At 42.5% G+C, this 24,811-nt stretch overlaps 1 protein-coding gene across 1 annotated transcript in view; it reads right to left on the minus strand.

Moving 5' to 3' along the window:
* The window catches only part of LOC137249250 (zinc finger protein ZFP2-like), a 78,350-nt gene extending 60,477 nt beyond the window's left edge, over nt 1–17,873 (minus strand). Inside the window, exon 1 of the mRNA XM_067780571.1 lies at nt 17,021–17,873. Within this exon, the coding sequence (XP_067636672.1) occupies nt 17,021–17,784 (764 nt within the window). The 5' untranslated portion in view covers nt 17,785–17,873. The remainder of the gene's footprint in view (nt 1–17,020) is intronic.
* Nucleotides 17,874–24,811: the final 6,938 nt, after the last annotated feature.

A 24,811-nucleotide genomic window follows, 5' to 3' on the forward strand; every position in this document is an offset into this window, starting at 1 on the left:
CAAACTAATCAAATCGTTGTCCAATAGTTTATTTACTTGGTGGTTTATTTCTTCGCGTTGAGAGTATGGCAACCGATAGTTTTTAACATATACCGGCTCGTTGTCTGTCAATCTTAATTTTTGCTCGTAGAAGTTGTTTAAAGTCATTTTGTCCGTGTGAAGAGCGAAAATGTCGGCATAATCTATGCAAAGGTCAATTAATTTACTTTGAGCATGTTGAGGTATTTCATTTTTTTAAATTGAAATCATTTTTTTCGTACGTGTGTCTTCTGTTTCTGTCTTGTTAATTATATAAACATTGTAATTTGAAAGTTTTTCTGTCCGAATATTGTTTCTTTTCACATACTTTACATCATCCGTGGTGTTTATGACTTTAATTATTGGGTTACTGGAATTAACAATGCACCTAGCTGTGAAAACACCCTTTACAATTTCCTGCGAGTCCATGAGAAGTGGCTCGGGTGAATCTCCTAAATCAAAAAGTCTGAAAATTTCACATCTGGGAGGAATGATACAACTGTCGCTTTCTGTTCCGTGCAGGATTGGTACCACGACTTTTTCATTAACTACCCAAAAGGAAATTCTATTGCTTTCATAATTAATAATGTATTTGTTAATTTTTCGAAAATCCTTACCCAATATGCCATCGGATGGAATATTAAAGTCTTCATTTACTACATGTAAAGTATGTTTAAGAGAAAAGTTTGAAAAATTTAAATTTATTGTAATTTTACCTAAAGTAGGAACTGAATTGGAAGTGACACCGGTAATGTTAATAATGTCGTTTGTATTTAAGGAAATGTTACTGTCTATACATGATCTTTTTACTAAGGAAATGTCTGCTTGAGTGTCTACTAAGAAAGAACAAAAGTTTTGTGACTCGTTAAGTTGCAGTTTTATGAAATCTGAATAATTTAAATTTAAACAATAGATGCCTATTGGTGAGGGAAATTCGCTTACCCGCTTAGTTCGTCCTCCCCCAGTGTTCGCTCCTGAGGGGTACTCGCGTTTACAGCGCGGACGTTTGCATTTCTGTCTCTACCGTTTGACGATCTTGAATTGTTACCTCTATTGTTACTATTATTTGTATTTGAATTTGAGTTTGAAGTCAGCTAAATCTTCAACATTTTTGGCAAAATCTGTATAATTGCTATTGTTAACGTGCAACGCTGCAATCTTCCCTGTTAGGATCGAGTTGATCCTAATACGTAGAGCTACTTTAATTTCATTAACTGAAGTTACTTGCGTTGGTATTGCTATACGGGCTTTACCCTCAAGTTTTGATTTCAAAAATGCCATAAAAGTACCACTTAAATTTTCGTCGGCGAACTCTTCAAGTAATTCAATTTTGTCTATAAAGGTCTCAAGTGCTAGAGGATCACCGCTGTAGTTTTCTCTAATAGAAGTATCACACGTGCTAATGAAAGATTTCTTTTGCTTAAGTGTTGCCATGATTTGATCGTTAAGATCTGAAGCTGAATTAGAAGAAGGTGAAGAAATGTTTGTACTAATTGGATCGTTAAGATCTGGGTTTAAGTGAGAAGAAGGTGAAGCTAAGTTTGAATCGTTAAGATTTGAGTTTAAAACAGAAGAATTTGAAGTTAATTATGCACTATTTGAATCCTTAAGATTTGAATCTAGTTTTGAGGAAGTTAAATCTTTGCTAGAAGAATCTTTGAAGCCTGGGAAATCTGTCGACAAAGATAATATATTTTCCTGGTTTGTGACTGTTTCGGTCAAAGATGAAGTTAAACTTTCGGAGCTCGAAGCTAATTTATCGGAATCTGAAGTTTTGTGAACTTGCTTCTTATTTCTAAAGTTGTACATATATAGTTATAAGAGCAAAAGAATTTAGTTTAAACTATGTACTATGAAATTAATGAAGCACTTATTTGAATGTCGGAATTTATACATAATTGAAGCTGAAATGTTGAGAAAAAAAATAAAAAGGGAACTGATTTACAGTGAATTGTCGCTACCGAAATATTTAGTACTTTACTGGAATTTATAATTGAAATTGAAATATTAAAAAAAATTTAATTGGTTTTCCACGGAACCACCGTTTTATATCAAAAAAATCAAAATTTACAGTTTATATGCTTTTCAAAAATTGAAGATATTTAATTTAATATTTAATGCGGACGCACGCATTTAATAAAAGTTGTAATTTTTAGTATATGTGACCCGGTCTATGAAAAGCTGGATTATGACTAAAAAAAAACAGCTGTTTCTCGCAATTTCTTTTTTGAGTCATAAGCCACCTTTTCATAGACCGAGTCACATATAATAAAAAAAAATAAATGTAAGGCGCGATAACCTCCGAAGAGATCTAAGGCCGAGCTTCTCTTCCAATTTGCGTCGTGCTCCTCTTGATTTTTCCCTACAAATTGGCCGGACGGGACCTACATGTTTTATGCCGACTCCGAACGGCATCTGCAAGGCAGATGAGTTTTCACTGAGAGCTTTTCATGGCAGAAATACAATCGGAGCGCTTGCCAGACACTGCCGAGGGGCGACCCCGCTTAGAAAAATTTTCTTCTAATTGAAAAATCTTATTTCTAAAATTTTGATGTTGCTTTGCCCGGGAGTTGAACCCAGGGCATACGGTGTGATAGGCGGAGCACGCTACCATCACACATATATGTATTTAAAAAACTCGTAGGAAAAAAAATTTTATTAATACATACATATATAGATATTAGAGATATACGCCGCCGATAAACGCCGCCGCCGATTTTGGCCGTTTTTCGCACGCCGCGTTACTATATTTTCTACTCGTTTACGGCTGTTTAGGCCATTTATTGTTCATGTCGAAAATTGGTCGGATATGAACGGATGCGCATCACTGCCAGTTATAAGAAACTAATTGCGAAATTTAACTCTTTATAACTATTCAAAAGTTATTTAAAATAACAGGCGCTTTCGATGTCAGCTTAACACGGATTTTGCACTACCCAATTCAGCAAGTTATTAAATCAAAATACTAAAAGAAAAGTTATATAATAAATTTATATGCTCACTTTGCATTTTTGAAAAAATTAATAATGAACAATTAATTCAAATAAAATGACCCAAGGCGAACATGTTTCTAAATTGTCCTCAAGAATAAGCGAAATGAGTGACGCAAAATCCTTTAGTAGGTTCTAGGGGCATAAACAATCCTTCGAAATTATTCTTACCTCATACTTAAGTTGGGGATATATGTACGTATGATAAGGGTTTGAAAAATCACTTGGACTTATAATCAAACATCTGTTGTTTATTTGCGAAAATATACAATAGCGTCTGAAATGTTAATTTTGATTTTCACACTTCATCTTTCAACACCCAAGTCTCCCGGTTTGACATTTCCTAAAGTTGGCGGCCCTATCCAAAACTAGTCCCTTGGAGTGAATCACATTGATTATAGCCTATCAACCAAGTTTAAATATCACCTACACGTTACGGCTCCTTTTACAATTGTGAATACGTAGGCACATATATCTACCAGGTGAGGCTTTGTCCTTCGCAAGAACACTCAAAGTGGTGAAGCAAAAGCTTTCCCAAGACAGTGGAACTAATGACCGTGTGTGATACTACCCTAACGTAGTGGACAGTCGAACTTGTCTGAAAACTGAAACTACGCGGTCATCCATAATGAGCTGCTATATCGTAAGGCCGGAAAACAGCAGTTAACATCTTTCAACTTAAAATCCGTCGACTTTCACTATAAATTTGATTTAACGAAGACTATTGAAATCAATGTTGTGAACACAAACGTCTGCAATCTTTGGTCTACATTTTAAAAAATTTATCCAGGGTCCTTGTAAATATTTAATTATGTAGATGCGCCGAGGATTATACGATTTTCACCCATGATGCAATGACATCCACTTAAGACTGCTTATGATTTCGAGGGCGGCATCTTTGGCCGAATAGTCACTCCCTAGCGTTTCAAGGTGTAGCTTGGCAGCATCACGCGACAAAAGTATCCGTTGGAAAGTCTTCGAAGCTACACCTAGATCTTCTAGGAAAGTGACGTCGACGAAGGTATGAGTTCGAAGTCGCAGTCCTATAGCTTCTGTACTGGCATATGGTGTGAGGCTCAGGAGGCGTGGCAGCGACTGGTGGTAGGGATTCCTACTGTTCGCACATCGGAAATTGTAGCTCTTAAAAACAGCCGAAAAAACTGGAGGCGCCCTGTGCCACGATAGTCATGAGTATTAATAGACCATTCATAGCAACTCTAAGTCGCCTTTATGCGTGACCGCCAAGGAGCGACAAATGATTTAAAGAAATTATTTTCGCAACGATTATTAGGAGTTAACCCTAGGTGAAACTACGCTTTGCACGAGATATGCAGGCAAAAGTGTGACTATTTTATGTATCTCTATTTCTTTTCAGCAGACGCAGCAGTACCAATTCCAAAGACCGGGGTTAGGTTCGAAGCCTCTCTGGAGCATGCGAACGAGGGACAATCCCTTCGCAAGGAGCTACTCCTGAAAAATTTTTGAACGGTCTGCGAGATTTTGATGCAAAAACCCCGGATCTTTCCGAAATGGCCAACACGCTGATTTCCTTAAATACATATAAACAAAACCTTTCTTAAATATTATTTTTTTAAATAGAAAAATCAAGCTTTTAAAGTAAGAACACCGGCGTACGCCGGCGCGCCGCCTACGCCGCCGCCGCCGATATATAATAGAGACTACGCCGCCGCCGCCGATAAAGTGATCGGCGTAAACCTCTAATAGATATACGTATACTTATGCTTTTGCTTCACTGCTGCCGCTGGTTTTTGCTGCTGATGGTTTTCGCTGCTGCTGGCGGTGGTACAGTTTTGATCCCGTTATATGACCGGCGTGGGTTTTGCGTGCCGTTATAGAATTTATTATCTCCAAATTTATTAGAAAAGTTTATTTATAAATTTCTATTATTTCGGTCTTTTATTATAATTTAGGTTTTGTAGAAAATTGTATTTTGGATGATTTCTGCATGGTATTATAATTTGGATTTTGTAGAAAATTGTGCTTTGTTTTTTTGTATTATCTCCGCATTTTATTATAATTTGAATTTTGTAGAAAATTGTTTTTTTGTAAATTTGTATTATTTCCGCATTTTATTATAATTTGAATTTGTAGAAAATTATTTTTTGTAAATTTGTATTATTTCCGCATTTATAAATCTTATAAAAAAAAGTCGGTAATGCCATGTATGCACATAACTTGACACAGATCTCTCCGATTTTAAAACGGTTTTTTGCATTTGAAAGCTTAGCTACGTGAGATGGTACAGTTAATATAATTTGAAGGTATATATTATAGGGGCGTGGCAAATTGCCAAAATGTAGTAAAAAATCATAAAATTGTTGTTTACACAGCTATAACTCATAAACGGATAGATGGATTTAAAAAATTCTACTTTTCAGTAAAACTTTGAAATATTTACCTTCGATCCGCATCAAAAAAAAATACTTGATTCCTTTCTTATATCAGCCAAATTGTTTAAACAAAAGTAACATTTTTACCAAAAACTGCGTATGTGTGGTTCTTCGCTGTGAACTGTGCGCGCTAATTGCTTTTGGTGAGGCATGATGCGACACATACATACGTACATATATAGCATTCGCTGCGTTATTTAACTTCGGGCGTAAGTTTATAGGTATGTATGGATGTGCATCACTACATAGTATAAAACAAAGTCGCTTTTTCTGTCCCTTTGAATGCTTAAACCTTTAAAAAAAACGCAACGGATTTTGATGCGCTTTTTTTAATAGATAAAGAATGATTGAAGAGGAAGGAACGGATGAACACATTTGGCTGAAAATTGGTGGAGGGGTAGCTTAGCACTAGGAGACAGACATAGGATATTTATCCCGTTCTGGGTAGGGTCTTGAGATCAAAACGTGGACCTGGGTAATCCTGGGATATGTTTGTACAATATGGGTATCAAATGTAAGCTGTTTATGAGTACTTTGATACGGAGTATTTTTCGTACCCGCGGGTTACTATGATCTCGAGATAATAAACGAAAACGTGGACGCGGGTACCCCTAGAATGTGTTTATAGAATATGGATAACGAATGAAAGCTGTTGATGAGTGCTTTAGTACAGGGTAGTTTTCATACCTATTGGTGACTAGGGTCTCGAGATTGAGGCCAAAACGTGGACCCGGGTACCCCTAGAAAGTGTTTATACAATATGGATAACAAATGAAAGCTGTTTATGAGTGCTTTAGTACAGGGTAGTTTTCATACCTATTTGTGAAGGGTCTCGAGATATAGGCCAAAATGTGGACTACGGTAACACTAGGATGTGTGTGTAATATGGATATCAAATGAAAGCTGTTGCTGAGTGCTTTAAAGTAATTTTCATTGTGATATTCGATATTCGCATCAACCTGACAAAACTGATAAATATGCATGCGAAGCCGAAATAAAGACATGAGGTAATAATACCCACATAACTATTTACATACGTCCTATTCGATTTGCCTGGCAATAAGGGATGAAAAAGAATGGTAAAAACTTGAGAGAAGAGAAAAGATGGAAGGAGACTGAGAAAGAGATAGAGTGAGACGAAGATAGAGATAGATGAAGCGGAAAGACGGAGGGAGTAGTGAATAAAAGGATTAAGAAAAAGTGAGGGAGGAGCAGAGTTAGACGGAAAAAGCTTATTCAAATGTATGCAGATAGACCTAATTTAGGGCAGAACAACGTCTGACGGGTCTGCTAGTTTTATTATAATTTGAATTTGTAGAAAATTGTTTTTTTGTAAATTTGTATTATTTCCGCATTTTATTATAATTTGAATTTGTAGAAAATTGTCACATTTTATTATAATTTGAATTTTGTAGAAAATTGTTTTGAATTAGAAAAATATTATTATCTCCGTATTTCATTATGATTTAAATTTGTATAAAATTGAATTTTTAAAAAAGAATTTTTATTACCTTTGCATTTTATTATAGGTTATATTTGTAGAAAATTGTTTTTTTTTTCTTTTGTTTAATTTTATTACCTCTGCATTTTATTATGAGAGTTTTTGTAAAAAGAAATCACTTTTTATCATGAAATGGAAATAGTTACATTTAGTGTGACGTTAGCCACTTTGCGGGGACAATGACAATTTCACCAAAAACAAGCTACCAGATTGAAAAATGTTACGAATTTTTTTAATTTTGATGGATTTTATATTAACGAATACGACTAACTTACTTTCATAGTTATTTTAATTAAAAAAGGAAAAAATCAGCCGCATGCCTTGGAAATGTTTTAATACGAAATATCAGTCTAGAAAAAAAGGGTTTTAATAAGTTTTTCGAGCTCCCGAAATTTGTTTTGGTGGAAAAAACATGGATCGAAGTATGCAAAGCAAGGGAATATAACCCGTACGTTTGCTCAGAACATGTTGACAAAACATACACGTTTGTCATCTGCTTGCTCAAAGGAGGTCCTTATAAACCGACAACGCAATTTCTTGATGAATTGGCTACAGTCCATATTTTTTATTTTTTTTTGTTTATTGTATAATTCAAGCGTTACAGTTTAGGAGGGAATTGTTAAACCATTTTTTAGCGAGAACATTACCCTGTAGCTCTGCGGGTTAGCCACTAGTTACGAAAGTGTTTTTGCCCGTTGTACCAGGGGTTACCATTGGGCAGCCCCGCCTATACACATTCTGTGCCTTTTTAGCATTGACCGTGCTTATTGGACGATTTGCAGCCAGGGGATATATTCGGCTGTATTCGACCGGAGCCTTCCCGATACTGGGCCACCTCGGGAAGTATTGATGGCCTTACCACAGTAAGGGGCGCTGCTGTGGCGGACGGTTCTTTCCCCGTAAATAATACTGGACCGCTGAGCCCGCCTTGTCGGGCCGGGTGTCGTACGACCAAGATGAACGACTCATTACCTGATTGTAATAAGGACGATGATAAGAGGACTGAGTCGCAAGCCAAGGACGACAAACACGCATTAAGCGATGCGTCGGACTCGGGGAGCGAGAGTAGTGCTGATTCATTGAACTCCGTGTTGGAGAAGCACACAAATGAAAACAGAGTAGAAGAGTGGAGAAGGGTACGGAGCAGAGGAAGTAAAAGAGCTCTCTCGCAGTACCGTGCAGCACTAAGAATTGTCCAACGCCTGGGAGCAGTGGTCGCCCAACAGAAGTGGAGATCGAGCGCTTGGAATCGGCCCATGAGGCGGTAGAAGAAGGTCGAAAGCAGTTCAAAAGGTTTGCTGCGAGAAACCCTCGGTTGCGCATCCGGTACGAGGACGCAGAAGCGTCGAATGGCATGAAGAGGCAACGTTCGGCGGAAGGAGGACAAGCCTGCTCTCAAGAGGCAGAAAGGACCCAGTCCTAGAGCCGCGAGGCAGGGCAGTCGCATAGACAAGACAAGTAAGCCCAAAGCTCTAAGACAGATGGGCCCCAATAGCGAGGTAGCAACTACCTCGAAAGCTGCGAGTCAGAGGCAAGTTCCAACTACGGAAGTAGGAGATAAGCCAAATGGAGATAACGCTAAGACTCCGGCTTTCTCGGAGGTGCTAAAGGGAGCTAACGCTAAGACTTCGGCTTTCTCGGAGGGGCCAAAGGGAGATAACACTAAGACTTCGGCTTTTCCCGAGAAGATGAGTGATGTGGCAAAGCAGTCAATGACCGTGGCGCTGGCTGATCGTAGCAGTTAACAACTCCAACCAGACTCGGTGCCTCGGGGCAGCTTGGGCGCCGACCATATGGCCATAGTAGTATAGCGTCATCAACAAGACGAACAGACTACTTGATTCCCTATCTGCGCTTCGAGGGAGTTCTTAAGGCCACAATAGAGATGGACGGCTGGCGCAGCGGTGCGCAAATGGCGGACGAGGCGATACATGTGTACACAGATGGTTCCAAAGTAGTGGAAGGAGTAGGGTCTGCGGTATACTGTGCTGATCCGGAAATAAGCAGATCCTACAGGCTGCCGGATTACTGTAGCGTTTTCCAAGCGGAAATAGTAGTCGTAACCAAAGCAGTAGAAACTCTGGAAGAAAATAGCCCAAGCTGCAATCGTCTTAACTTTTATATTGACAGTCAAGCAGCAATTAAGGCAATAATCTCGCATAGCACACCATCTAAATGCGTGTTAGAGTGTAAGCAGTCTCTGGAGAGAATCGGGACAGGGAGAAACATACATCTATATTGGGTCCCAGGGCATGTGGGAATAGATGGAAATGAAAAAGCGGACAAACTAGATAAAAAGGGCGCATCCCTTGAAGCTTGCTCCGTAGACGTCCCAATTAGACTGGGCGAGATTAAGCGAAGGCGAGAGGTGCACATGATCGACCAAGCGGGAAAGGCGTGGGTTCAAGGGCGGGGCTGTAAAGTGTCGAAGATTATGTGTAGGTCTTCCAACCTTGGACTAACAAAGTTGTTTCTATCATTAAAAAGAGAGGACTGTATACTCATGACGGGTATTCTGACTGGACGCTGCCTTCTGGCGTGCCATGCCTTTAAATTAAGCTTGGTCAGTGATATCAGCTGTAGGAAGCGCGGGTTGGAGAAGGAAACGATCGAGCACGTTCTGTGCTCGTGCCCTGCACTTGCCACGCTAAGACTCCAGCTAGTAGGAGTGATATAGCTGTCAGATCTAGAAGCAGCAAGTGGCTTAAGTCCTAGGAAGCTTCTAGTATTTGCCAAGAGGACGGAGTTATTTTATAACATAGGTCCTGGTTTTTGATAGGGTTTTTCAGTTTGGTCGTTAAAACAAACTTCTGGTAACACTACGGACTCAATCAGTCTAACCTAACCTAGCATTGACATAGATGTGCAGACTTTGGAGGTACACTTTTTCTCAACATGCCTTGAGAAATATTCACTGTAGGGGCATGATAATAGCGCCATGCTAGAACAAAAGGATTTTCATGTATTTTTTCTGTCTAGGGGTCAAAATGCCATAAAGATATGAGTCATTATCAACGTAAGAGTGATTATCCACTATTTTTTTTAATAAAATTGCATGTTTTACTGTATTCTCAATCGATATGTGTGCACATAAACCCTGCTAAAGCATATCATTATTGTCTCAGATGACCATTGCGTTTTCATCCTAAAGGAAATTTCCATCCCGAAAAACCACAATTTAGCCTTAAACAGTAAAGGTATGGCAACGCTTCTGGCAAAACAAGAACCATTATGAAACTTCAAAAGTCCCCAAATACGTCAAAAAATTTTGAGTGGAACTACCTTCTTTTTTGTATCATGGTTTTTATTTAGTTTGAACTAATTTTATACCGCACGCACTCACCGCCGTTATGACCCTGTCCATGCCGCTTCTGTACCACCACTCGAAAACTTCACGGTCGCCATATTGGATAGCGAAACTGGTCGCCATATGTTACCTGCCTTTATGCTGTTCTTGGAGGGCGCCACCTCCAGATCATCGCCATATTGAATCCTTTCACCAGGTTTGTTACAATCGTGGTGGTCGACGCCACCATACTTTAAATTCCATTAAAAATGAAAACAGCGTACCCCCATTTAATATATTTAAATACTATACTTTATTTAAAATTAATTTAAATGAACACGTCCGCAGTAAAGTTGATCGAAAATTATAATGTTGCCGGTGAAATATGAAATGTCGATGACACTATTGCCAATCGTCATTTTCATATTTCACCCCACGTATGTATCTTATTTTCTCTTACTTAATTTTACCCTTAAAAGATCTTGCTGTGAGTTTAGTGTCTTGAATCGCAGCAATGCGGATGTAGTGCCGCTTCATGAAATCGACTATCTCCGTGATATTCCCAGTTAGTCCATTACAGTTTAACTGCAGAATTCTGAAGTGCATAGGGGGAGACGTCGTCACTCTGGGAGTAAGTGACGGGTGACTACGCCTGGGTTGAGGAAGGCCAGGACGCAACTGCTGTTGAGGCCCTGGGACTGGGCGTCCTTGGGCAAGCATTGGAGTACCCGGTAGATTGGGGTTTGCGACCTGGCAACATGGCGCAATGAAACCCGTCGGGGGTTGCCGTCGCGGAGACCAGAACATCTAGGAAAGTGGCACCGTCCACGGCAGGAGCTGCATTGGGCGGATGTCGCAAACATATATATTCTGTGCTGGCAAACGGTGCAAACGGGGTTAGGGACTAAGAGTCTGTTTCCCTGACCTACACGATTGCTGCCGGAAAAGAGGGGGGAGAAGACGGGGGCAGGGGCTGATGCTCAGCATTGCTACCGACTCTACTACGGAGATAGTAGTTATGAGTGGTAGCAGATGTTTGACTTGTTGGCGCCGCGGGGCGCGAGCAGCAGCGGGTGGACGAACACAAGCGGGCGAAATGGGAAGAGCACCTAAAAGGTTGTAACCTCTCTACCGGTGTAGGTAAACTTTGGTCCACCGTAAAGTCCCTATCGAATCCGACTAAGCACAAAGACAAAGTTTCCAGTTTTTTCGCCTCGCGAAACCTGGCATTATCACCGACTAAATCTTCCGCGACCTTATTTACAACATGGACGTCCCAAATGTCGACCATTTTGAACATCCACGTCGATGGCTCTACGCTACCGACTGTCCTACACCCCAAAATATTGGGTGTGACGTTTGATCAGGATCTACATTTTGGTGAGCACGCAGCCGCAATTGTTCCGAGAATTCAGAGCCGTAACAAAATCCTCAAATCCCTTGCTGGCAGTACCTGGGGAAAAGATAAAGAAACGCTCATGACTACATACAAAACAATTAGCCAGCCGATTACGTGCTACGCGTCACCCATATGGTCGCCAAGCCTAAAAATTACCCACTGGAAGAAGCTACAGGCCTGCCAAAATACTGCTCTCAGAATTGCCACGGGCTGTCTTCTTATGTCCCCAGAACACCATCTACATAATGAGGCGAGAATACTCCCCATCAGGGAAAGAAACGAGATGCTGACCAAACAGTTCCTGTTGAATACCCAGAAACCTGGGCATCCCAACAGACATCTGATTGACGAGCCAGCACCGCCTAGGGGCTTAAGGAGTCATCTCCGTAAGCATTTTGAGGAAATACGGCATCTGAGAACACAGCCGTATGAAGCGAAAAAACACAAGCAGGTCCTTGGTGAACTCCACAAACAGGCGTCCGACCTTTATGCCGGGAATTGCCCGGTGAACCCAGAACTCAAAGTAAAGTATCCAAAACTTGCGGAAGAGGAACGCATACTTCCCAGGGAAACGCGTGTCACTCTGGCTCAACTTCGTTCTGGATACTGTAACAGGTTAAACTCTTACCTATCCAGAATCAACCCCGACATACAAAATGTATGCCCCGCTTGCAATGTGTCCCCACATGACACCAACCATCTCTTTAATTGTAATGTGGAACCAACGCCTCTAACACCCCTTTCCCTATGGTCCACCCCTGTTGAAACAGCAAGTTTCCTTGGACTCCCGTTAGAGGATATTGATGACAGTTTGTGATCGGTCGCGTCTGTTAGGTGGGGCGAAGCACTGCTACAACAACAACAACAACAACAAAGTTTCCATCGCCTTTGGCGATAAGGTGCTGTCGGATGCGGAAAAATGCGCGAGCGCTTTCTGCCGACAATATATAATGCATCCTACGGTAGACAAAGATAGACGGAGAGCCAATAGACACGCACATAAACACAAATTCAGCGCGTCACCAATCACCATCACCGCTAGAGAGGTTGAGGACGCCATTGGTCGCGCTAAACCATCCAAAGCAGTGGGCCCAGACGGCATAGCCATGCCGATGCTTAAAAACCTAGGGAGAGGGTTTCAAATATTTAGCGCATGTCTTCAACCTGTCTCTCTCCACCTTTGCCATACCCGAGAAATGGAAAATGGCCAAGGTGGTCCCGCTACTAAAGCCTGGGAAACCAGCTAACGTAGGTGAGTCATATCGTCCGATATCTCTCCTATCGCCAGTGGCAAAGACGCTTGAAGCCATTTTGCTCCCTTATTTCCAAGCACATTTGCAGCTAGCCCCTCATCAGCATGGCTTCAGAAAACTTTATAGCACTACCTCCGCGCTAAATGTCATTAGCACCCAGATAAATTGCGGTTTGAATCAATACCCCCACCATAGAACAGTACTCGTAGCGCTAGACCTATCAAAAGCCTTTGATACGGTCAACCATGGCTCATTACTGCAAGACCTGGAAGGGTCTACCCTTCCCCCATGTCTTAAAAGGTGGACCGCAAATTATCTGGGTGGTAGGCAGGCATCGGTGCAATTCAGAAACGAAACATCAAAACCAAGGAGAATTAAACAAGGGGTGCCACAGGGTGGTGTCCTATCCCCACTTTTGTTTAATTTTTACATATCTAAGCTACCTTCAGGAAGAAGGAGTCACAATCGTTTCCTACGCCGATGACTGCACAATAATGGCCACAGGCCCAGGCCCAGAGATCGATGAGCTATGCAATAAAATAAACGGCTATCTCCCTGATCTCTCCAGTTTTTTCGCCTCGCGAAACCTGGCATTGTCACCGACTAAATCTTCTGCGACCTTATTTACAACATGGACGCCCCAAATGTCGACCATATTGAACATCCACGTCGATGGCACTACGCTACCGACTGTCCTACACCCCAAGATCTTGGGTGTGACGTTTGATCAGGATCTACATTTTGGTGCGCACGCAACCGCAATTGTTCCGAGAATTCAGAGCCGTAATAAAATCCTCAAATCCCTTGCTGGCAGTACCTGGGGAAAAGATAAAGAAACGCTCATGACCCCATACAAAGCAATTAGCCAGCCGATTACGTGCTACGCGTCACCCATATGGTCGCCAAACCTAAAAACTACCCACTGTAAGAAACTACAGGCCTGCCAAAATACTGCTCTCAGAATCGCCACGGGCTGTCTTCTTATGTCCCCAGAACACCATCTGCATAATGGGGCGAGAATACTCCCCATCAGGGAGAGAAATGAGATGCTAACCAAACAGTTTCTGTTGAATACCCAGAAACCTGGGCATCCCAACAGACATCTGATTGACGAACCAGCACCGCCTAGGGGCCTAAGGAGTCATCTCCGTAAGCATTTTGAGGAAATGCGGCACCTGAGAACCCAGCCGTATGAAGCGAAAAAACACAAGCAGGTCTTTGGTGAACTCCATAGAGAGGCGTCGGACCTTTTGGGATTCAAGGGGTTGTGTAGCGCAATATATAGCTTCTCCAACCCAATTGTCAACCTCACCTTCGAGCGGCGAATCCCGTTTCACTAACAGACGAGGCTCTGGCGACCCCAAGCTCCTCATGGAACTTGGGGGTGGGGAGGGAGGGATGGCCTGAAGGTTTAATGTGGCCATATAAATCGTTCCCGAGATGGTCGGGCCAGCACCTTAATGGTGCTGTGTTACCGGAGCGTATCGGATCTGTATCCGACAAAGGACCATCACATCGATAACACTCCCCAAAACCTTCGGGGAGTAACTAATCGCTACAACAAAAACAACAACAGCGTCGGACCTTTATGTCGGGAATTGCCCGGTGAATCCAGTACTTGAAGAAAAATATCCAGAACTCGCGGAAGAGGAACGCATACTCCCCAGGGAAACGCGTGTCACTCTTGCTCAACTTCGTTCTGGATACTGTAACAGGTTAAACTCTTACCTATCCAGAATCAACCCCGACATACAAAATGTATGCCCCGCTTGCAATGTGTCCCCACATGACACCAACCATCTCTTTAATTGTAATGTGGAACCAACGCCTCTAACACCCCTTTCCTTATGGTCCACCCCTGTTGAAACGGCAAGTTTCTTTGGACTCCCGTTAGAGGATATTGATGACAATTTGTGATCGGTCGCGGCTATTAGGTGGGGCGAGCATTGCTACAACAACAACAACAGCAGCAGCGGGTACTAGTTGTGGCTTGCTGAGCAGCTGGGCTGCTTAAAGGTCGTGGGGGGCGCTAAGGCGTAAACTACGGGAAGCCCTTGGACGTGAAAAGCAAGGAGCCACAAAAAATTTATAAAAGTTATGTGGACGTCGAGTTTTGGGATCAAGCCCAGAACAACCTGTCCGATGCAACCATCCCTTACACGAGACACACTGAACAGAGTATGACCGTCCTAAAAAGATTCTTTTCCGGCAGATGCAGCAAAACCATTTCTCAGGACCCGGGTCAGGAGACGGACCCGGATTGGATTTGATGCCTTCCCGGAGTAAGAGAATATGGACCAGTTCTGCTGCAAGCAGCTGCTGGGAGGATGACAATTTGTGGGAGAGACGCAACAAATTAAATGGGGTCACACTGAAATGACAGTCCTTGGTCGGGAAAAATCCTGAGTCGCTCCGGTACATAGAACCGACTGCCTTGGGAAGGGCCACGCGTTTATCATACACCACTCTGTGCAATATCATACATTTGATCCTGACATTGGCCGCAGAGACAGTGTCTTAGAACGTCAAGGCTTATCTGCCCGGTCAGGCGATGCAAACCTCAAATTCATCAGCATCTTCATCCCTCCTGCCACCTGTAGCTCCAGTGGATACCGCCCTAATATCAGCGTCTTACTCACTGGCAATAATCGCATTATCTTAGGCGATTTCAATGCCCATTACGATCTATGGCATTCAAACTTGCAGGCAGGACAGTAGTGGTGAGATGTTGGCGGATCAAATAGAAGAAACGACGTTCTGTTCAATAAACGGAGACGCCCCCACACGTATGGTAGGAAAAGCTGTCACATTTCGCCGGATATATCAATCGCGAGCGCAGGACTCGCGTCAACTGGCAGCCGATGGTAACATTGGCAGCCGACCACCCGCCTATACTTATTTCGCTCGAGCGTACCGCCTTCATCGTCACAGAAAAACGCACTTTCATAAACTTTAAAAAAGGAAAGTGGGATGAATACAAATCCTTTACAGACAACCGCTTTGCTGCCCTCCCTATCCCGACTGATGCCCGCTAAGGGGAGCGTGCTTTCCAAAAGGTCATTGAATCCGCCTCGGCTCGCTTTATTCCCGCCGGAAGAATTCCCGAAATTCGGCTTAATTTTCCGGCGGAGGCCGCAAATTTAGCGAGAGAACGTGACCTTATAAGACAGCTCGATCCCGGCAACCTCCAAATAAGGGATATAAACCAACGCATCAGATTGATTGTGGGTGAACACAAGCGGGCGAAATGGGAGGAGCATCTAAGGCGCTAAGGCGTAGACTACGGGCGCCCTTGGGCGTGAAAAGCAAAAAGCCACAAGACTTATAAAAATTACGAGGACGTCGGGTCCTGGATCCAGAACAACCTGTCCGATGCAATCATCCCTTGCACTAGAGTATGACCGTCCCACAAAGATTCTTTTCCGGCAGACGCAGCAAAACCATTTCTCAGGACCGGGGTCAGGAGACGGACCCGAATGGGGCTCGACACTTTCCCGGAGCAAGAGAGTATGGCGCAGTCCCGCTGCAAGGAACTGCTGGGAGGATGAACGCAACAAATTAAATGGGGTTACACTGAAATGACAGCCCTTGGTCGGGAAAAATCCCGAGTCGCTCCGGTACATAGAACCGACTGCCTTGGGAAGCGATGTAAGCATAATCTTCTTAGTTGGTTTTGTTGGTATATCGAAAGATTTAAACAAGTCAAAATTTTGAGTTTAATCAATTTACCATTAAACGTGCGATGTAGTAGGGCTTCGATATTTGGACTGTCGGTTTCTATCACAAACAGAAATTCAAACATAATATTGTCCAGCCCTTTTGGGGGTTATTGCTCAATTATTAGCCGAAACTACGCGAACCTTTTTTGGTTTTCGAGAAAATTCAATAATCGAGAAGTATCAAAATTTGCAGGAAAGTCTCGGAGTATGCAGTTTTGTAGTTCACTCAATTTTACTATATCAAAGGCAGAAGAAATGATCTTCTCTAAGAAAAAGGAGCACTTTTTTCATACATTTTCAAATACTATTTTCCAAGTCGAATACGCTCCAACTCGAGCATTTTCCGAGACACCCTAAGATGATGCGGGCCTATGTTGGCTGCTAGTTGGTGCGATATACATACATAAAACAAAAAGTAAGCAATTAATCCTTATCATACTTACGGCACAGTTACTTTTTGCTCTTCCGTTGTAAATTCTTCTTTGGTCACAAAGGTTGTTGAAAGATTTGTGTCGCCACATTCGGTATTTTCTTCATCATCTTCAATGGGCTCGTTTTTGATAAATTCGTCTTGCGCTTGGATTGTGTCGCTATATTCAGTATTTTCTTCATATTTAATGGGATCGTTTTTGATAAATTCGCTTAACTTGTCTTGCGAATTTTCACAATAATCCAGCAATTGTTCGTTTTTTAGTAAATGTTCAGCAGTACTCCATTGTGCTGATTCCGACTCAATTGCTTGCTGTCTGCCTTCAAGGACCTTTTCGGTTTCTGGAAGAAGTGAGTTTTGAGCAGTGCATTTGGGCTGGCAACTGCTCAACGGGTATGAATCTGTGGCGTTTGTTAATACTTCATCTTCAATTGCTGCCTCCATCATCGACATGTTTAAATCATCCAATTTTTTAGAAACAATTTCTCGCATCTTATGGTCGGATTGCACGCACAATTTTTGGAACCGATACACACTTATCAATTGGTGCAAGCATTTACAACAAATTTCTTTTGGTAGCTCGTCACTTAGCTGCACTTCCACTATTTGGGGTATTGTGCTCGATAACAAGTCAGCTATTCGTAATTCGTCGCATTCCTCCATAGTTTCAAAGACAGATTGGTGTTGTGGTTCAGTGCTACCTTCAGACGTGAAGGCTTCCAGCTTAATCATACAGGTCCGACACAGGTAATCGATATATCGACCACTTGTATCCATTTGTGCGAGTGTATCTGCTTCACTCAAAATTATAAAAACACCAGAGTAAAACACTAAGGGCGACTTAGGGATGAAACGATACTATCAAATACAATTTGGTATTCACACTGTCCACCCGATACCAAGAAAATTTGTAGTCGATACTTTTATATCGAGTACTCAGTACTTTTGCATCGACTACTCAGGTATCGGAAAAAGGAAGTAGTATCGACAAGCAATCAATACGCTCGTATCAATTAACTTGGCAGAGTTGCCAGATCTCGAGGCAGCATCTAAGCTGGGTCCTAGAAAACTGCTAGTATTTGCCAAGACGATGGAGTTTTTATATAATACTATGTTCAAACAGAAAAATAAATTGAGGCTATTTCGATTTAAATTGAGTGGTGTTCATACAACTCTATTTAGCTTACACAATAGTAGTTTGATAGCTGGTTGGCTCATCTCTACAGTAACAACATATATCTGTTGAGACTGTCAAAATGTGCGTGTTGGTATTAGGTGAATGGAATGGAATGAAAACATAAAACTTTGAAATTTGTGTGTGTTGTAAGAAAATGTGTTCAATGTTTTGGTTTCATTTTGTTTTTGCCATCTTCTTTTGACAGTCTCTACTCCAGTGAAATGAAAGACATAAAATCAGCTGATGAAATGAGCCAACCATATAGTTCAGCCATGCGTAAGTGACGTCTAAATATACTCAATAAACACACTTTACGATGTTGCATTTGCAGGTTGAAACAATTTATTACGCAATTTTTTTTAAATTGGCAATTTATTATAACAATTTATTATATAACAAATTGCGTAATAAATTGCCCAAACAGTATAAATTGCCAATTTGGTGTGTGTTTGAACCTAGTATTACTACATTGGAAATATTGGCTGTGGTGTAATACTATTTTCACACAGACGGCTTATTGAATAATAAAGGCAATTTTCTACATTAAGACGCTTATTGAGCTCAATCTTCCCTACAAAATTCGATTCTATTATTATTTCATTAGTAGCTAATCGAATGCCTAATGAAGTCAAAAGCACAATGCAACTCTGTTGGCAGCGTGTCGCTTCCGTTTCCGCTTCTTAGTTTTCAAAGCAAATGTCATTGTCTGCATGGCGGAACGATACAAGGTGGCCGCATCGAACAGCTGATTATAACCTTTTTTATTTGATTTGATACATCAACTACCGGCGCAGTACGATTTTGACATTTGTCCATCGAATTTACAAGTACATGGAATTTTTTTGTTTGTAGGTATGTCACCATGCTCCCACCTTGTATCGTTCCGCCATGATTGTCTGCCTCATCCTTCATACTAATCGAGCAGCTACTTCTGTGTGAAAGCAAAAAATTTACGATTTCATTAGCAGGTGAAATGAGATCATTAAGTTTCTGTGTGAAAACAGTATAATGGTAGAATTAGAAAGGTAACATTTTACAAGACTGTGCACCACCTAATTTTTATCGATAATTATCAAAGATGGTATTAAAAGATGCGTCTCGACCACCGTTTTAAGAATCCGAAAGCAGAATTTTATTTCTGTCGAAAGTTATTTACAAAAAAACGTAAAATGACCCCTAAAGGTTCCGAAATATGGGACCCGATCCATAGTTTTTTTGCATAGAACACCTTTCTGTGTTGGCGGCCTTTGGCCGCGCTTATAAAAAATTTCCCTGTGTGGGTCCGACACCCGTTTGGGATCAAAACTAAATGCGCGCAGAACACCTTTATGCATTAGTATGTGTGCGTGTGTACAACAAATCTGCCAAAAAACAACAACCACATGAAAATTTCAACCGAGTCGAGACGCGTCTTTTGATACCACCTTTGATAATTTTCGATAAAAATTAGGTGGTACACCGTCTTGTAAAACGTTACCGAAAATTTTTCTAAGCGGGGTCGACCCTTGGCAGATTTTAGCAAGCACTCCGAGTGTATTTCTGCCATGAAAACCTTTCAGTGAAAACTCATCTGCCTTGCAGATGCCGTTCGGAGGCAACATAAGACAAGTAGGTCCTGTCCCGCCAATTTGTAGGAAAAAAATTAAAAGGATCACGACGCAAATTGGAAGAGAAGCTCGGCCTAAAATCTCTTCGGAGGTTGTCGGACCTTACATTTATTTATTTATTTTAAAATTGTGTTTACCAAATTATTCCAGCTAAGGTGATACGATACTTTTGTAAATTAGAATCTTGTAGATGGTGGTTTAAAAAGATGAGTTTTACGTCAATATCAATTTTCGAATGGCAGAAATAAAAAAAAATACCGCGGACTGCTTTAGAACCCCGGCCTCCTATAAAAAGTAATCCGTCTACACGATCTACAGAACACCTTTCTGAATACATAACATAGAACGTTTTGGTGCGTTTCTGCGCCTACCAAGTGTGTTCAATGTATGGCCGCAAATATATCTGGCTACACAAAGTATGTGGGTTGTAAAGCGATCTTTGGTTGCTTTGCTACGCCTTGACACTTCTCAGCGCCATAAGACAACAATGAAATAATTTCCGCTTCCTTTTTGCTTTCCGTTTCCAGATTTTTGAAACAGCGACCGACACACAATTTTGAACACTTATCCCAAAATTGTTTGAAGTTTTTAGCAGTCAACCCCTGTAAAAATTATGTATTCCAAAAAAAGTACCGATAAAAAAGATATACTTTCAGTCCGATATTTAATGGCCAAATTACATGTTCAGCAGCATTGTGGATAAGACAAGTGTGATATCTTCTGCATAAACGTCAAAATTCAAATAGAATGGATCACCTGATTTTTAAATTGACTATCGTGATCTAATCCTGTATCTCTTTCTATCACCCACTGAAGATAGCCGACCGTTTGCGTCGCCATATTGAGCATCCTGTCAAAATGCTAAAAAGTAACCATCTTGAACATCCTTTCAGGCAGTTGACGGATAAGATATCACACTTCTTTTGTCCACATTGTTCAGCAGTTTTGCCTGCAGCGCTGCTAGTTTTGCTGTTGCAAAGACGTTGGGCCAAAGATTTTGAAAAATAAAGATGTTGCGTGCGCGAACATCAGTGGAAAGCAGCGGAACTTCACAAAATTCTAGTAGGTTACTTCCACCACACCACAAATTTTAACACGATTTTTAACATAATTTAAGCACACAAAATACACTGATTGGAGTTTTAGAGAGTAATGCCCGGTTTTTCCGTGCGAGTTTGAACTTCAGTTAACGTTGGCTAGAGTTTAACTTTGCCACTTTGATTGATAACATAAAATGTTGCTGCTCATCTCAGCTTAAGAGGCCTAAGTGGCAAGGTTAAACTCTAGTCAACTTTAACTTTAGTTTAAACTCGCACTGAAAAACCAGGTCTAAAAGTTAAAATTCTGGACAAATTAGCTGAAAAAAACGTACAAATAATTGTTAAATAATAAATACAGACAGTGGTAGTTTAACAAATTCTGCTGTGGTGAGTGGTGAATGTGACCTCCTAGAATTTTGTGAAGCTTGCTTAACACTATTTTTCGCTCATGCAATATCTTTACTTTTCAAAAATCTTTGGTTGGACTATTCTAACGTCTTTGACTGCTGTTTGATTGCTTGTTCAGTTATATTTACCTGGCAGCTCTATGCATTAGAGGTTTACGCCAATCACTATATAGGCAGCGGCGGCGGCGTAGGCACTATTATACAGCGGCGGCTGCGGCGTGGGCGGCGCGCCGGTGTTCTTACATTAAAAAGATTGATTTTTCTATTAAAGCAAATTATATTTATGAAAGGTTTTTTTTTGGTATGTATGTATATAAGGAAAACAACGTTGTGGTCATTTCGGAAAGATCCGGGCTTTTTGCCTCAAAGTCTCGGGGATCGTTCAAAAAATTTCAGGAGCGCCTCCTTGCGGAGCGACTGTCTTTCAATCTTTTACTCTAGGGATGCTTCGAACCTAACACCGGTTTAAGGGACTGGTACTGCTGGGTCTGACGAAAAAAATTTAAGTACTTAATACTACTACTAACTTACTTAAGTAAAGGTCACACTTTTGTCTGTATGTCTCGTACAAAGCGTAGTTTCACCGAAGGAGATGTTCTGGCCTAACTCCTAATACTCGTTGTCGATACGATTTCTTTCAATAATTTGTGACCCCTTGCTGGTCACGCACAAAGGTTACTTACGGTTACTGTTGTTATTAATGGTCTTTTAATATTCATGGCTCTCGTGGCACAGTTTTAACGATTAGACCAACGCTGGCCTATTGTTGATCGCGGCAAAGGGCGCCTCTAGTTTTTTCGGCTGTTTTAAGGGCTATAATTCACGATGTGCAAACAGTAGTAATAGCCCTCACACCACATGCCAGCACAGAAGCTATAGGACTGCGATTTCGAACTCGCACCTTCGTCGACGTCACTTTGAAGTTCGAGGTGTAGGTTAGGTTAGGTGGTAGCTGCCCTGATAAGGATAGCTCACTTGGACAACACGAATGTCCGTTGTGATACCACATACACCAAAAATAACGGTGACTTAGAGAATCGTTGGGTAGCAATGATAAAGCTCCGAATGATACCGATCTCAACTTTGGATAAATCCTCGGGAGATCCAAGTGAGTCGCGATCGAAGTACTTTCGCCTAGTTCTGGCAAAGCTGGACAATCAAGCATAAAGTGATTTGGTGATTCCACCTCATCATCCTCGATACAGCTGCAACAGGATGGAGTTTCAAGTTAATTGAGACGTACCGCATGGATACCCATGGGACAGTGCCCTGTTAAAACCCCAATGACCATTGATGGTGAACCTTAGTGAACCCAATTATTTCAGCAGACCTCCTGCCATCCACTTTCGGCCAGAAAGATCTTGCTACCCTGCAAGACGTGGTGTCCGCCTAACGTTTGCTGAGCTGACTCGAGGCCCAGCTATGGAGGAGCAATCCACAGGCGGCCAGCGGAATGCCGAAATCGCTACAGCCATCTTCATCCGGTTCAGTTGTACCGATGCGGGCTAAGAGATTCGCTTGACAGTTACCCGGGATATCACTATGGCCCGGGACCCAGTTCTAGGCGCTTCCCAAGGCAGTCGGTTCTATGTACCGGAGCGACTCGGGATTTTTCCCGACCAAGGACTGTCATTTCAGTGTAACCCCATTTAATTTGTTTCGTCCCTCCCACAAATTGTCATCCTCCCAGCAGCTCCTTGCAGCAGGACTGCTCCATATTCTCTTGCTCCGGGAAGGTATCGAATCCAATCCGGGTCCGTCTCCTGACCTCGGTCCTGAGAAATGGTCTTGCTGCATCTGCCGGAAAAGAATCTTTTTAGGACGGTCATACTCTGTTCAGTGTGTCTCGTGTAAGGGATGGTTGCATCGGACAGGTTGTTCTGGGCTTGATCCCAAAACCCGACGTCCACGTAACTTTTATAAATCTTTTGTGGCTCCTTGCTGTTCACGCCCAAGGGCGTCCCGTAGTCTACGTCTAAGCGCCCCCCCATTACCTTCCAGCAGCCCCGCTGCTCAGCAAGCCACAACAAGTACCCGCTGCTGCTCGCGCCTTACGGCGCCAACAACTCAAACAGCTGCTACCACTCATAACTACAATCTTCGTAGTAGAGTCGGAAGCAATGCTGAGCAACAGCCCCTGCCCCCGTCTTCTCCCCCCCTCTTTTCCGGCAGCAATCGTGTAGGTCAGGGAAACAGACTCTTAGTCCCTACCTCCGTTTGCACCGTTTGCCAGCACAGAATATATATGTTTGCGACATCCGCCCAAAGCAGCTCCTGCCTCGGGTGGTGCCACTTTCCTAGATGTTCTGGTCTCCGCGACGGCAACCCCTCGGCGGGTTTCATCGCGCCATGTTGCCAGGTCGCAAACCCAAATCATCCGGGTACCCCAATGCTTGCCCAAGGACGCCCAGTCCCAGGGCCACAACAGCAATTGCGTCCTGGCCTTCCTGAACCCAGGCGTAGTCACCCGTCACTTACCCCCAGAGTGGCGACGTCTCCCCTCATGCACTTCAGAATTCTGCAGTTAAACTGTAATGGACTAACTGGGAAGATTACGGAGATAGTCAATTTCATGAAGCGGCACAACATCCGCATTGCTGCGATTCAAGAGACTAAACTCACAGCACGATCTGCATTGCAGTCCTGCTCTGGGTATAATGTCCACAGAAAAGATCGCGAGAGCGGAAATGGAGGCGGCCTCGCGTTTATAATACACCACTCTGTGCAATATCACATATTTGATCCTGGCATCGACCGCAGGGACAACGTCTTAGAACGTCAAGGCCTATCTGTCCGGTCAGGCGATGCAAACCTAGAAATCATCAACATCTACATCCCCCCTGCCACCTGTTGCCCCGGTGGATACCACCCTAATATTAGAGCCTTACTCACTGGAAACAATCGCATTATTTTAGGCGACTTCAATGCCCATCATGATCTATGGCATTCAAATTTGCGGGCGGACAGTAGGGGCGAGATGTTGGCGGATCAAATAGAAGAAACGACGTTCTGCACAATAAACGGAGACGCCCCCACACGTATGGTAGGAAGCTGTCACAGTTCGCCAGATATCTCAATCGTGAGCGCAGAACTCGTAAACTGCGTCAACTGGCAGCCGATGGTATCATTGGCATCCGACCACCTGCCTATACTTGTTTCGCTCGAGCGTACCGCCGACTTCATCGTCACCGAAAAACGCACTTTCATAAACTTTAAAAAAGGAAAGTGGGGAGAATATAAATCCTTTACAGACAACCTCTTTGCTGCCCTCCCTATCCCGACTGATGCCCGCCAAGGGGAGCGTGCCTTTCGCAAGGTCATTGAATCCGCCTCGGCACGTTTCATTCCCGCCGGGAGAATTCCCGAAATCCGGCCCCACTTCCCGGCGGAGGCCGCAAACTTAGCGAGAGAACGTGACCTTATAAGGCAGCTTGATCCAGGCGACCCCCAAATAAGGGATATAAACCAACGCATCAGATTGCTTGTGGATGAACACAAGCGGGCGAAATGGGAGGAGCACCTAAGAGGTTGTAACCTCTCTACCGGTGTGGGTAAACTTTGGTCCACCGTAAA

This window comes from Eurosta solidaginis, chromosome 4 (genome assembly GCF_040869045.1).
Source record: "Eurosta solidaginis isolate ZX-2024a chromosome 4, ASM4086904v1, whole genome shotgun sequence".
Taxonomy (NCBI): Eukaryota; Metazoa; Arthropoda; class Insecta; order Diptera; family Tephritidae; genus Eurosta; species Eurosta solidaginis.